The sequence below is a fragment of the Panicum virgatum genome, chromosome 9N, assembly GCF_016808335.1.
Source record: "Panicum virgatum strain AP13 chromosome 9N, P.virgatum_v5, whole genome shotgun sequence".
NCBI classification, from domain to species: domain Eukaryota; kingdom Viridiplantae; phylum Streptophyta; class Magnoliopsida; order Poales; family Poaceae; genus Panicum; species Panicum virgatum.
The window spans coordinates 72,163,841-72,179,592 of record NC_053153.1 but is presented as its reverse complement, the minus strand read 5'-3'; the positions used below and the strand labels follow the sequence as shown (position 1 = coordinate 72,179,592).

Below are 15,752 nucleotides of genomic sequence, written 5' to 3'. Positions count from 1 at the left end.
TACATGAAGCACTAAATAAATTAATTATACAATCTAACTGATTAGCACGAGATGAATCTTTTATGCCTAATTAGTTCATAATTGAACATTATTTATCAAATAACAACAAAATATGCTACAGTGTCAAAACCTAAACTTTTTCACCAACTAAACACACCCTTAAAGCGGCCAGATCTGCAAGTTATTCCTCAATCGTGTGGACTGTAGAGAGAGATCGAGGGTAGCACTCTGCTTTGCTGAAGCAAGAGGACACCAGGTGTTGATGATGCGACGGATTCTCGAGCTGCTGAGCGGATCCGGGACAGATGTTAGGTCTTGTTTAGATGCATCTAAAATTTCAAAATTTTATAATATTTCTCATCACATTAAATTTTTGAACACATGCATGAAGTATTAAATGTAACTAAATAAAATAACTAATTACACAGTTTGACTATAATTTGCGAGACGAATATTTTAAGCCTAATTAACCTATGACGGGACAATAATTACCAAATACAAATGAAAATGGTACAATACTTTACTCTCAAAACTTTTTGCATCTAAACAAGACCTTAGAATATCCAGCTGGAAAACATGCCGAGTTTTTTTTCTCAAATCTTGCGTGATCAGACGCGTGCAAAAAATTGCAAGTGCTCCTCGTGCAGATGCCGAGCGAGTTCCACCGCGTGTTATGACGTGTCCTGCGGTTGTTGCGTCATCCAGTCAGTCACGACATCCAGTCAGTCACGACATCCAAATGCTCTACCAGCTACGAGGAGAGCCGCCCATGTGCTTGACGAAAGCACGAGATTGGTGATGCGAGTGCAAAGAGAAAAGAGAGGGAGGGAAGTTTGATTTCCTTTGAACAGCACCATGGCCTTTTTGTTCGAAGGCTATAAACGGGGGAAAAGAGTGGCGTTGGACATGGAGAACAAAAAGGGTAAAAAGACTGAAAAGGGGAGGGCAAAAAAGGGATCGGGTAAAGTGATTGAATAGCGATATAGATATGTGCATCATGAATGACAGCTGAAAATACTCTGGTATAATCGGTGGAGCACGTGATCGGAACAGAAGCTCGACCACAAGTAATAATGCGAACCCTTGAATTTTATTGCTTGGAGATTCACAAAAAGTTTTTCAGCTGGATTTTAACTAAAATTTGCAGGAGTCGCTACTTAAAGATGATCCAAAACATATGAAGAGCAGCAACATCATACTCCCACAACTTCTCAAACCCATTACCCATAAAACGACGAAATCAAGAGGGCAAGTAAAAGTGTGATCTGTAAATACTATAATTAGTGCAGTACTATAGTATATAGTAAGTATACAAATTAGTTCATTTGAATCGATAAATCACAAATAATAACTTCAACACGCTTCAGTTTATGTTAAGAAGCCCAATGAGCAGCTCTACAACAGCTACAACATACGCTAATCCCCAGGTTTGAAACATCCCCGGGGGGTTTCTACAGTGTTACTTCTGTGGCATCTAGCACAAGGAAGAAGAAAGCCATAGCACAACAGCTGATGCAACTGGAAAAAGAAGAATCTGTAGCCATCCGCCATGTCAAATCTTTTTTTTTTTTGAAAATTGCCATGTCAAATCCTATGATACAAACAATGTTATCCCTCAGCCAAAAAACTAATACCTTACATGAATACCTCCTAATTGCCCGACCTATCATGTCACCACCAAATTATCTGAAAAGTTGAGAGCATCACATTAGATAATCAGAGTCGGTATTCTGTGAAAGGCAATGGCAGCTGACAAATAAATTGTTCCTTACATCAACAGTCAGAAAGAGAGAAGTCGCAGCCCTTAATCTTTGTACCAATTTCCATTTGATTTCTCATCTTCAAGCGCTTTAAGCTTCTCCTGCAAGCAATAGTAATGTCTCGCAGTCAGGAACGCAAAATTAACTCGAAAAATTCTAAAATGGTGCGCATACAGATCCCAACCACCAGCATAAAAAAAGGAACCTACTTCAACATGTTATTGCGCACATATAACAGTGTGCTTCTGGAGATATATCCATTTTGGAACTCAACAATGATGCTGAGTCACTTTAGGGGTGAATGCGACTAATCTGCTTCTGTCCGCATGGCCAGATGGTTCAATAGTTAGCAGACCCTAATTTGGGTTGTTATTTGCAGCAAAACAAACACTAAGAATCTGATGTACAAGAATACTCAGAATTTCTGGAAACTACAGGGCAAAAACAAAAGACAAAGCTTACATGTAGAGATGTATTTTCTGAGGTCAAGCTATCACATTTCTCCTGAAGTTGCTTCAATTCTTCTTTGAGTGAACTGTTTTCCTGCTTTAGCAAATCTGCACGGTTGGCTACTTCCTCCCATTCAGCCTGTAGTAAGCCATCCAAATATATAATACATCAAAGGACAAAGGGAAAACAACTTAAAGCTATACTAAGCTAATGCCATAGTTCCAATTTGATTTTTTTTATTGCACGTCCATCCCTGGCATAACTAAGTATAACCCCAGCAGTTTCACATATTCATAGTAGTAACAGAGATACAGTTGGCATTGGGTATACTACATTTAAATCAGACTACCCTCAATAGCAAATAAAAAACACTTAAAATACCATAAACCCTGAATTACCATTAGAACCAAAGAACACGACTTTATATGAATTGACCATGAAGGTGGCAACATCTACCCTTTCTATGCATTACAGCTAGAAATAACCAAACAAATATGTTGCTCGTGCTATCAGTTATGTGCATGAGCTCAGAAACAAATATGCAGCCGTTGACAATGTGCCTCCAGAAAATTTTCTTTGGCCTTATAAAAAAAAGTAGATGAAAAAATTACAATCTATTATTCATTGGATGCTATCTGCATCCTAAGATCCTGGTTCAACAGCCATCATCTTCTGAGTATAAATATATTGCTCTCATACTTATTCAGTTAAAATGTTGGTTGTCGTCTGTGAAAGACACCATCACTATTCTTGATTCCTAGAAAATTGCGCAGGAACATATTCATGCTCATGGTCATGCATATTTACATATTTGGCCATTATTCTCATCATCTACTGAAATTAGGTTTAACCATATCCTAATTTACAGTGGCTTAGGTTAGATATAGGTAGAGTTCATATTGTCCAGAATTCTACAGCAACTGCACACATAATGTCATGATCCAATATATTTCATGGCCTTATACAGGAGAATAGGTAAAAATCTTATAGGTACAACCAATTGTGTTTTATGGTGGCGAAAAATCCTGAGTTACCTTCCCCCTTAACTTAGATCTATCACTAACAAGCTGATTGCTCTTGCTCCAAGATAAGCAGTTGGCAGAAATGCAAACCATCTACAAGATATTCTAAAGAATAATATCCACAGAGTCATGTGAAATGCTGCAGACATTACAGACCTGTTTGCGCAATCTTGAGCGGCGAGCTGATTCCCTATTTGATTGCTTCCGCTTTTGTTTCTTCAATTCTCGCTCATCCTATGTTAACAAAAAAAAGGAAAAGGAAAAAAACTAAGTAAGAAAAATGCAAGGTAGGGTACCATAATAAAAGAAAGACAAGAAGAATAAAACCTTCACTGTGACAGACCTGTATAGCTGGATCACTGAGAACAATATCACGCGAATTTGATGAAGGTGCTGATGCTGGCGCTGCAATAACTTTACCATGCACAGGTACAGATGCAGGAGCACCCCAGTAATCCACTCCCATATTCAAAGTAGTTGCTGGACCACCCATCGGAGGGGGGACAGACCAAAATGGCATCATGGGGTTAAGCACAACTGGACCAGAAGATGGTTGTGTGGGTTCAACTGCAGAGCTTTGAGTACCTTTACGCCTAGAATCTGGAAAGAAAGAAGTACTTAGAGTTTTAGACTAGTCATTTCCTGACAGAAGAAGTAACCTAACTAATGTATTTTTTGCGCTAATAAAAACACAAAGTTTGCTTCTCAGTACATATTCCCCCAATGGGTATAAAAGTAGTTGGTTACAAGTTATATAAAGCTTCAAGTCTTACCATTACCCTGCCCGCGCTCAGAACTATCCTTTACCCTTGAATCCTGCAGGCAAATTATTATTTTTTTGTGCCAATTAGCATTAATAGCATGAGAATGGTCATATCGAGCATATAAATCAAGAAAAATTGAGAGGGAGAGGGTAGCGAGTATCCTTCTAGTTTGTCAATGGGATAGCAGGCTAACCATGTATTTTGAAAGTGTGGCAAACATATATACAGCTAAACATATAAGTCAGTACAGCAATCAACGAGAAGATAGATTAAACAGAAAACTAGGTTTGCAAATATTTTTAGTATCTCATGAAAGCTATGCATTGTAAAAGAATGGGTCCATGCTTAACATTAATTGAGATGAAATGCGACTTAAGGATGGTCGGTAAATTTGTTAAGCACTGGGCAATAAAGAAACTTATACAAGGCTACAGGTTTTTTTAGAACTTATTTCCAAAAAAAATGAACTCAGTACTCATTTCTTGGCATCCGCTTATACCATGTACACAGATAGAACCAGTGCAAAACTGTACCAAATTGCACCTCTCATGCACTTGTGCTGCATTCGGCAGGTGCCATCCAGAGGATTTGAAATTAGAACACTCTGAAATTACTCATACATACTAGGTCTTTGATAATGAGAAGAATGGAAAATAGACACTATTTTGGCAAAGGTGAAGAAGTTATATAGTGCAATGGCATACACTTTTTGAATTTGTACTGCTTCCTTCAGAAGAACTCCCACTTCCACTCTCACTGCATATCAGATCGATAGTGGGTTCAGTAATTTAACTGTTGGTATCACACAAAGAAAAATAAGTAAGGAGATTACCTTTGTGAAGAACCTTCATTGGAGGAAGAAGCTGAAGGTTTTGCAGGTGATTTATTATTTTTGGCTGCAACTACATCCAGACTACCTAAACTTCCTCTGGATCTCTTCAGGAGAGTCTTCCACTTATTTTTGCTTGATTTATCTGTCTCTGAACCGCCAGCACCAGATGTCTAGCGACACAATCCAATCACAAATTCACAATCATAAGACAAATGGCGCAAACAGGACAATTTGAACAAGTTGATTCCTAAATTATAAATATAAGACACAACAGTTGAGACAGCAAGATTTAGAAAGGGATGGGTGAAATTCGTCCCACGTTCTGCAAAAACAAACAATTCAAATAAAAGGTGTCTGTTAACTTACTGGAGTTTGAACTGTCCCATTTGGTGACTGCATAGGATAAGGACTGTATGGGTGTGAACCCTGACACACAAACAAAAACATTGTAATTAGTATATATGAGCCATGCATAAGCACGATAAGATCATGCTCTCAAGTAAAAAGTGAAGGATTACCGGTGGCATGGATGCCTGCTGATATGGTGTGCCTTGTGCATACATAGCTGCATATGGTGGTGGTGTCCCATAAGGAGGCATCATCTATCACCAGTTGAGTAATCAATGTTAGTAGACTGATTATCTCCCGCTTCAGTGGTTGTAATAGCTGATAGTATCATTCATTCAAATAAATGAATGGCTAGCAAACCCCCTGATCGCAATGCTAAAAAATCTGCCAAACTCGTCTTTGACAAACAGGTTCATCCTAACATCTGCTTACTAACACTCATGCTTACAGACTTACACCAGCGACTGGACTTACTGTTCCAAGAAAGATTTTTTTTGGGGGGGGGGGGTAGAGGAGAGACAATATACCTGTGGACCCCACATGTATGGGTGTCCCTGTGGACTTGGAGCTACAGATGAATGAAAAAAAGCCGGTGGGGTCACTGGAGCTGACCCAGCAGCATTATAGTATGCCTACATATGTATACTAAGTTACTAACAGTTACACAAATCAATCTACTAGATCAATAAAAAAAACAATGCAGCACATTTTCATTCTACATACCTGGAACTGAGACCAGTCAGGATATGCTGTGGGGGGATTAGTAGGCGTACTCTGCTCATTCTGAAACAAGATAAGGTAAGAGGATGCCACTGCCCACTAGTTACTCTTGCAATTTCATGTTTATCATACAAACCTGTATTGCTGACGATTTTTGAGACTTGGACCTAGTGGCCACATCTCCCTTTCCCATTGTTTATTCCTCTCCTCTAGCCCTATGTTCTTTTTGCCTCTGTAGCTCCCAAAAAGGACAGAGCTTTCACTCTAAAGCAAGAGGCAGCATCTTTGGGTTGACGTACAAAAGAAACAAAAACAAATTACATGAGATATTTTCAGGTAATTAGAATCCTGAGGGCCTTGAAACATGCCCAGCATAATGTCCTTTCTTTGAGTAAGGATTTAGGAACAGTGAAGAATCACACTAACCAGAGAACGCATGTGACACTGAGAATATGAAGGGTCAGACCTGTGGGAAAAAGGTGAACCGCCATTACAAAATGAAAAATCCTAAACTTTACATAACAATCAAGGTCACATGAGTGTCGGCGCCATATAATTATATAAAAAGCTGGTAGGAACATATCTCATTTACTATTTGTCTATCGACACTTTGTGTGACAGGGATGTGACCAGGTAAGGTTTCGGGTCAAGAAATCAAAATCCATTTTGCTGTGGAAGCAAATTACCTCTCACAAAACGAATCCATTCCTTTCCATGATAATTCATCTCCAGTTGTATTTTTCAAAGTACTTATACTAGATCAACTATAACTTTAATAAAGGTAAGAAACATATTTTGGCAGGCAAACATGTCGGAACATGATGAAAAAAAACTATTCTAGAAGGATGAACTACTTTTCTTCATTACAGAAACATAGGGCAAATCAGAAGTGCACCGGAACTCCCCATAACCAAAAACTAAGGCGAAGTCCATCAAGAAAAACATTGAAACGGAGAACATACCAAGAAAAAGTGTGGTCACCTGCCGCCAGAGCAGAGTTTCATAATCGAATGATGCACGGAATTCACTTATTTACTAGCTCTGTGAAACAAACAAAAAAGGAAAGAAAGATAGAAGAATGTATTAATGGGGTTTTCTCAAAAACAGAAGGAAATAAACATCAACCGTAAAATTCTGTGCAACAAGTATACAGCAGGGGAAATTGGAGGTCCATGAAAGGTATTTATATAGGGACTACAAGGATCCAATCAGATAGCAGCATAATGAGCCTACCACTTCTAGTGTTGCATGATTGTTAGTCTGTCACCACTGTCAAATGTTTTACACTGACAGGGTGTTTGATAGGTAACCTACATGAAAGCCCAAGCTTGATGTTCCTTTAAAAAATTAGACACTTTCATAATTAGAATAACCAAAGTCATACTTAATTTCAAGTTTCCAACGCATGGCAGGGAAATACAGGTACAGTTACTAGCAAAGATTAATCCATGTAATAACTTACAATGCCACCATTATCCATATCCAGCACACCCAGCAATTTACATCTACAATAAGATGTTAATCATTAAAATGTTAACGGTAGGAGTTGTCAACCCGAGTATCCTGATGATGCTTTTGTTGTTGATTATTCTAAAGTCCAAAAAGGAGGGAAGGAGGGGGGGGGGGGGGGGGGTGATACAGTGCACATGATCCAACCAGGACAAGGGGAATACTTATGGTGCTCACATACAAGGTATTTAAATCCCAAATCATCTCTTAGAACTCTAAGTCTCTATTGACTTTGACTCTACAGAGCCCTGTCAAATTCTGATCAAAGTGGGATTGCTATCCTAGTAGTGAAATCTAACTCTATCCAAGACTCCAACTATATTATATCTATTCTAGACAACAGTATATAATGTATCTTCTTACACCTTTGCCCTTTCAGTATAAATGCTGATTTCAGATATTCATGTGTGAAAATAAACATGATTTCAGATATTCATGTCAACATAGCTCGTAACCTGACAGGAGGGCTGCGGTATTTGTTTATATTTGAAAACTATTGCTCATATGTTTGCAAATAAATACAACTTTATGTTATTAGCATGATCATGAATTGAAAACCATTAGCCTCCTAAGTAACATGTCAGCTAAACTGAATGACTACCAGTTTAAAAGGTTTGATTACGCACGCTCTATGCTACCATCTATTTAGAAAAAAGACAATTATAAATTTACTAAAGGTCTCACTTCTCAGACATAATAGACACCTTGACTCATTAAGAAAATGACTAACTGGAGAAAATTCAAAAATACAGGCAGTTAAGTTGTTAATATTCTCCCAAGGCTGCATATTTAATCTGTGAGTAATGTAATAGTGACCTTTCCTCAAGTGATATAGCACTAAACAACATTGGGTGACATGTGCCTCTCTAAAAAAGGCCCTACAGGGCAAAACAAAACAAAACAAAAAGTCAAAAGAGCAACATTAAAACGGAAAATCACGAATCCTCACAGCAGTTCTACATTAGAATTCACAGAGTGCTTTTGAAAACCAAATAGATCTATCTAACACCCTCGGTGACCCTGATCAGGGGCAGGGGGTTCAGTTAACCCCAAACAGTTACGGATACGTATTATCAGGGGCTGACCCAGCATAGGAAATGGGTGTACACATGTACACCCGATAATTCTTGTTCTTGCAAACGAAATCCAAGTTAGTAGGTAGCTCAATATATTGTAACTGGATTCAGATCCGAATACAGATAGTTTTGTTAGGGTTTGGGGTGCTCCGTTTCGCACAGCACAAGGAAAGAGAAGGGGCGGGCGCGGCATACCTGGAGGATGCGCTCGTCGCCGGCAAAGGGCTGGGCCGCCGCTCGCCCAGTCGTCGCCGCCAGGGAAGGAAGATCTCGAGCAAGGGAGGAGATCAGGAGAGAGTTTCTCTCCGAGAGAAGGGAAAGGTTTGAGAAGAGAAACAGAGGGAGGAGATGAACCTGAGGCCCTCTGAGCGGCAGAGCCTTGACCCTTGAGCGGGAGGGCCGAGGGCGGCTGTCAATGAGCCGAGCTCGAGCCTGACAATGAGTCAATCGCATTCATCGATTCGGGTCCCGTTTAGTTACAGGCTGTAAAAATTTTGAAAAGGCATATTTTTATATTTGATGTACTAAACATAGACTAATCACAAAAATAATTACAGAACTCGTCTGTAAATCGCGAGACGAATCTAATGAGCCTAATTAATCTGTCATTAGAGATTATTTACTGTAGCATTACTGTAGTAATTTAGCATCTAATTACAGCCTAATTAGGTTCATTAGATTCGTCTCGCCATTTACAGACAGCAGTCGCAATGCGTTTTTTATTTCGTCTAGATTTAAGTCTCCATGCGGGTGCCGGAAAAAAAATTTTGAATTTGGAAGTTTGGAACTGAACATGGGCTCGGTTAGCAAATTTACAGGATTATTAGAAATAGTACAATATAAAACTATATAAAATCAGTTTAAAAGACAGATTTAATTTGATAAATAAATAAAAAACTATATCTAGATATTTAGTTTTACTCTCTCTATTCTCTTATGATAGTTATATATTCAAAACTGAATTATTCTCACTTAAATTGACATCTTGGAAATAGTATGGATGACCGTTCGAATTCCGTGGAGAGTAAAGCTCTTGAAAAAATACTAGTGTAAATATAAAATAACATAAAAAATGAGAAATCATGATTAATGAAATAATAAGCAAAGTTGTTCTTCTTGATCATTTGTGCAACACAATAGCTCGCTAGCTAATGCATGGCTCTAGCCTAAAGCTATATTATTTTAACTTCGCTGGTTGAAAATTTAATTAATAAAGGTAGAAAGGTTATACATATCCCATGCACACCAAAACACTCGAGTTTCATTGAATACCTCAATCTCAGATCTTTGGAGCTCGCGAACTCCAAGTTAGATCCAGGCTTGGTTTAAATCTAGGTATAGCTTAGCTTGAATTGAATAAGTCAAATATAAATAGCTCGTGAATCTTGAGTTTCTCTGATAACGCTACTTAAGAATAAGAGTGAACAGTGAATGCTCGGCAGGTATAGATCAGCCAGGTGTGATCCTTTTTATTTCAATAACTATCTTTCTTTTATTTTATACTAATATCTTTTCTTTTCAATATATGAAATAATAAAAATAATTGATCGCCTTTTGATAATACCCTATTTAGCTACATAAACGTATTATACCAATTAAATTGGATTCTCATCTAATTATTATCGTACTGGACCAATCTTTTCGGTGTTTGTCATTGATCCTAATCTTACTTAGGTACACACAATATGAAACTTTAACGAATAAAGTGAGAAGATAGAATTACATTTAAATATTAATCAGTAAAATTCCGATGAGGAAAACGTCACATATCTATAAAATACATATCTAACAAACAAGTTAGGGTATCTTCTCCAACTCGACTTTAGACGTCGGCTTAAGAAATGTGACTAAGAAAAATAATGATACGAACCATCTGATTTAGCGCTTATAACATATGATATTTCGATTGACGGTATCAAAACTATTGAAAAAGTTGGCATCTTATGATCTACTATTTGGAGCATCTTATTAGCATTGATTTTTTTAACATAATGCTTTGTAATAAAATGAATATATTTTTAAAATAGAGTATAGAAAGGTATATTACATTAACTTTATCATATAATTATATTAAATACCTACTCCTAACATGTTAAATAATCTCTCAACTTATTTCTAAATAGCAGACTATTTTCATAATTTTATTATTAATTCTAATTATTAAAATTCTTATCAGATACATAAATGAAAGTGGACGGAGTTAACGTCTAGATTGTAGTCTCCTCCGATTTGGAATCGATGTCACCTTATCTTCTTTATAGTAAAATGCACCAGAGGTCCACCAACTTGTACGGGTGTGCCATTTAGGTCCACGAACTCCAAAAGTACATTTTTAGGTCCATCAACTTGTAGTTCATGTCACTTAGGTCCATAAACTATGAAAGGGTATTTTTAGGTCAATAAACTTGTAATTTGTGTCACTTAGGTCCATAAACTTTGAAAATGCATTTTTAGGTTCATGAACTTCATTCATGAGCAATCGTATGGCTATAGACCCTTAAAGATCGCCCCGATATAGCTGTCCATGAATATCTTTCAACCCCTCACCGAGAACCACTCTGGGTTGACCCAAGTCTAACGTTATTACGAGATTTTTTGCCACAACACCTTGCACCACCATATCAGGCCACCCTCGCCACGGAGGATATAATATCCCCTACCATGGTACACATGTTGTTGAGTCCCTCTATAACCTCCTCAATTTTTTCAAAGCAATCACCCCCTACTCTCCACCCATATTACGGGATTATATATGGATCTAAGCTCCAGAACTCATCAAAGGCAGTCCGGAAACCCCCTTTGAATTCCAATACTTGTCAATAACCTCCAATATAAATCTTTCATCCCCCTCTCCTCTCCCTATGCACTTGATTTGAAATTGGGGCTCAAATTTCATCATTCTGACAAACTCCATCAATATGTGGGAACTATGTAGATTCATGTGGGTGTGATATCAGTGCATGAAGGCTAGGTCGAGGAGTATGGACTTAGGTGACACAAATTACAAGTTTATGGACCTAGGAATGAATTTTCAGAGTTCGTGGACCTAAGTGACACAAATTACAAGTTTATGGACCCATAAATGCAATTTTGAAGTTGATGGACCTAAGTGACACCCTCCTACAAGTTGATGGACCTCTAGTACATTTTACTATCTTCTTTATATATAGGTGATTAGTAAGAGAGGAAGGAAGGACGTGAGGACGATGAAGTAGAGCACATCACCAACACGGAGATGGCCTTCACAAGGTAACCACACATGAAAGTTGATGACAACATCGGCGAGCGAACAGTTGATGAGAAAAAACGGTTGGCTCGCTCATCAAACTATATTGTTGTGACAAGCGCATATGCTAATATGGTGGGCACCCTCATCATTGCTAAAGTCAAGGTCGCGATAGCTAGCATCGTGAAGGATGATAGGGTGGCATGTATAAAAGTGTTAAGAAGTACTAGATGTCAAAATTTTGTTTGAAAGAATTTTGATCGATATGTTGTCATATGAAAAATAATTATGTTGTGATGAAAACTGATAAGATTAATTAATGCTTCACAGTATCATCCGTATCAACGCACATGTATATTTGCTAGTATCATAACAAATTGTTCCAACTAAAAAAGTCTCAGTGTTAGAAAACATATGTTGCAACACTTCAAATTATACAGTGGAGCAAAATATCACACTGATCGATATTTTAAGTGCTAGCTATATAACAACTAACATAAGCTATAAATAAATCAGTAGACGGCCATACACAAGATATATATGTGAAATCTTTATTATCTACTCTTGAGAAGCTACTGCCTAAAGAGGGAATAGAATGTATGTTTAAGTATTAACTTTTAGCTTAGAAAAGGATGATAGGGTGACATGTATGAAAGTGTTAAGAAGTGCTAGAGGTCAAAAACTTGTTTAAAAGCATTTTGATCGAGATGTTATCATGTGAAATTTAATTATGTTGTGATGAAAAACGATAATGTTAATAAATGCTCCACAGTATCACCCGTAGTAACACACATGTATATTCCAGCTAAAAAAGTCTTACTCTACCTCAGTGTTAGAAAACATATGTTGCGACACTTCAAATCATATAGTGGAGCAAAATATCAAATTGATAGATATTTTATGTGCTAGCTATATCACAACTAACAAAAGAATGAGATGAAACAAGATGTATTAGCTTGTTGCTAGGAACATCGGGAGTTCTGGTTGGCTTGCCTGTTGACGGGAGGTCGGCGGAACCTTGACCTAATTTCCTTGGAGATGGAGATTCAACATAATCAATGAATGTCACGAGGCTATTTATATATAGAGGTAGTTCCAATCCCTGGCTGCATGCGTCCTGCCGACGCGTCGGTTAACATACAAATTCTTTTCACCAATTCGAGCCTGGATTAGCTACGCATCCAACCTCAAATTGGTGAGGGGCATTTGTTTGATGAGATTTGTGCAACTAATCTAAAATATGGCTTCATCAATGAGTCGTATACATTAGTGACTAGTTGAATACCCCGCATGTTGCTGCGGGATTTCAGGGCAAAAATATGGAAGTTGAGTTCAATCCCTGGCTGCATGCGTCCTGCCGACGCGTCGGTTAACATACAAATTCTTTTCACCAATTCGAGCCTGGATTAGCTACGCATCCAACCTCAAATTGGTGAGGGGCATTTGTTTGATGAGATTTGTGCAACTAATCTAAAATATGGTTTCATCAATGAGTCGTATACATTAGTGACTAGTTGAATACACCGTGTGTTGCTGCGGGATTTCAGGGCAAAAATATTGAAGTTGAGTGTGTTGAAAAGATAGGGTTATGAAGTTGCAGCCAATTTTAGCATTGCAGATATATGGCATGTTTGTATATAAGAAATGCTTAAATATGGAAGTCGATGTACATATAAAAAGTTATAGTTGCATAAACCGATAAAAGAGGAACCATAATAGTTATGATAAGGATGCGTAAATTTTATTCCTGGAGGAAATGGAAATATCCGCATCATTTTGTGAAGCAAGAGATTGGACTTTGTATTGACTCTCTTGGATAACTGAAGTTTCTGGAATTTTTTTTATAAAATTAAGTGTGAGCAACGTAAATTGTGTGAAATGTTGATAATCAGAAATAATATATTTTGTTTAATAGTTTTATTAGTACCTATGTTTCATTGGACCAATGTAGATATTTTGAATTGGTTATGGATTCTCCACCATCGTGATCTGTATTACTGTAATATAATAGGATGTTAGGAATGGGTGTGACAAAAATGCATGAGGGATGTCAGCACTTACATTATTTTTTTAACATTTTGTTGCTAATTCTGTCATAAAAATTGTTCATATGGCAATATAAAACCAAGTAAAAAGGTAAGAAATCTTAGTGGGTTGCGGAAGGCCAAGATATGAGCTTTCATTCAGATCCAATGGTTGAAATAAAATGATGATGTGGCTTCACCACAAGTGAGAGAAATAGCTATTAATGACTCTTAGTGGGTTGCACTTATATAAAATATATAGATATGATAAGCCAAGGAATAAGATGGACGAGTGTGCACAGTTCCATGTGTAGGCTATAAATAAAGCAGTAGACGTCCAAACATATCACATGTGAAATCTTTATTATCTAATCTTGAGAAGCTACTATCTAAAGAGGGATACAATGTATGTTTAAGTATTGAATTTTAGATTAGAAAATAATATATGTTTCAAACAAGCCATAATGACTTTTATTTAGAATATGATTAAGTTCAAAAAAAATATTTTTAGAGGTTATGTACACTCAATTTTTAAAGTCTAGGTCCCCACTACATACTCTACGCACCTAATCATCCTATTGCATCAACTAATGTTGATCTAGGCTTGCAGAAGAACAACCAAATCCGACCATGGTCCATGGGTGGATTATTTGGATTAGCGGGGCACCGCACAACACACAAATCCACCACTAACTCAATGAGAGATAAGATTTGGATTTGATTGACCTCTTATAAGATGGAATTCTGCCCAAGTAAAGCTTTGATCACTTACCAGCACCAGGAAGACGAATCCCAAAAGGATTCCATCGACGTGTTAGGCGGAGAGGATTTGATGAGCGGGGGTTGGGGTAGAGGCAGCACATGATTTGGGATATTCGAGGCGGGGGCGTGGAGGGCTGATGTGAATGGACAAGCGAGAGGAAATGGTGTCAGTCCTTCCCACCCCATAATCACAATGCAGGGTCAGAGAGACTAGAGAGATAGGGGGTTGAAGGGCGTTGTGAGCTTATTTCTAAGGGAAAGCTTTTGCAATGGCCAACTTGAAAGTTTTAAATTATATTTATTTTGCACGTTAGTTTTAGATATCAAAATTAAACATCAGTATCATATCTAAAATATAATATTCATGATTTATCACCTATTCAATTTTGATTCTAAAGGGGAAAACAAATTATATTGCATAAGCTAATCAAATTATTTGCATAAGCTAATCTGACCCACCATAGAACAATTATATCATCAAGTGTGGTGGCAGATTCAGACCTACAATAGAAAGACTTTTGCTTGTTATCGCACTAGTGTAATGCGAACAAAGTCTATATTTTCTCTAGCATCAGCCGATTGAGCCTCTTTTCTAGATGGTTTTTAAGACACAACAATTTATATTGTACATATCAAAAATTATATAGACAAAAAATACAACTGTTTATTAAATACACAAAAGATAAAATGGGTAGAATATTTTTTCGACAAATTTTCAAATTATGTTTGTTTAAATGACACAAGCTAATTACAACATAAGGTCAAACATTTTAGCTAGAAGTATAATATTTCAGTATTTAAGTATTACAAGTTAAGATTATACGATTACAATACTATATATTGAAAGAGAACGTCTATCATATCATCTTGTTACAACTCGACCCGAGCTAATTTATAAAAGTTTATACATAGTGAATGCTTCATAACGAAGAAAAGGTATAGAAACCTATGTAACAGAGCAGATGGAAATATGCATATATCATTATGCATTGGTGTTTGGTTAGACAACGAAGTACATCAATAATAGCCCCTGTTGATAATTGCTCGTATAAAATGTTTATACGCATGACAGACGTGTGTAAAGGCGTGAAGCAGACAGAGTTGGAACTCTTGCAGTTTTTATTTTTTTTGAACGAACTTTTGCGGTTTTTATTACTTCAAGCAAACCAAGCAGGCCGTCCTCTCTACGACTACGGGGCGGTCTAAGGCTATTTCCAAACATTCACCCTCTCTAACTCCCCCAAACGTACTATTTACTA

At 37.3% G+C, this 15,752-nt stretch overlaps 1 protein-coding gene and 1 long non-coding RNA gene across 7 annotated transcripts; both read right to left on the bottom strand.

Moving 5' to 3' along the window:
- Positions 1 to 1,261: 1,261 nt before the first annotated feature.
- On the bottom strand, positions 1,262 to 8,883 carry LOC120690489 (bZIP transcription factor 1-A-like). Of its 6 annotated transcripts, none has more exons than XM_039973152.1 (17): positions 8,677 to 8,883; positions 6,859 to 6,937; positions 6,323 to 6,362; positions 6,033 to 6,179; positions 5,900 to 5,959; positions 5,704 to 5,808; positions 5,347 to 5,430; positions 5,195 to 5,254; positions 4,829 to 4,998; positions 4,701 to 4,752; positions 4,006 to 4,048; positions 3,818 to 3,832; positions 3,576 to 3,712; positions 3,389 to 3,466; positions 2,223 to 2,348; positions 1,773 to 1,861; positions 1,262 to 1,686 (listed from the first exon to the last, which is right to left on the bottom strand). In XM_039973152.1, the coding sequence occupies exons 4-16, from the start codon at positions 6,087 to 6,089 to the stop codon at positions 1,805 to 1,807; spliced, it is 1,044 nt and encodes a 347-aa protein (XP_039829086.1). In that variant the 5' UTR covers positions 6,090 to 6,179; positions 6,323 to 6,362; positions 6,859 to 6,937; positions 8,677 to 8,883; the 3' UTR covers positions 1,262 to 1,686; positions 1,773 to 1,804. The 6 variants fall into 6 exon arrangements, with proteins under 6 accessions (XP_039829086.1, XP_039829083.1, XP_039829082.1 ...); XM_039973149.1 differs by adding an exon at positions 7,359 to 7,401 and having other exon boundaries at positions 3,576 to 3,832; positions 8,677 to 8,881; XM_039973148.1 differs by having other exon boundaries at positions 3,576 to 3,832; positions 8,677 to 8,881.
- A 4,543-nt stretch (positions 8,884 to 13,426) lies between these two features.
- LOC120690488 lies at positions 13,427 to 14,005 on the bottom strand. The gene is made up of 2 exons (XR_005681790.1): positions 13,635 to 14,005; positions 13,427 to 13,536 (listed from the first exon to the last, which is right to left on the bottom strand). It is a non-coding gene; the product is annotated as an uncharacterized LOC120690488 (long non-coding RNA).
- Positions 14,006 to 15,752: the final 1,747 nt, after the last annotated feature.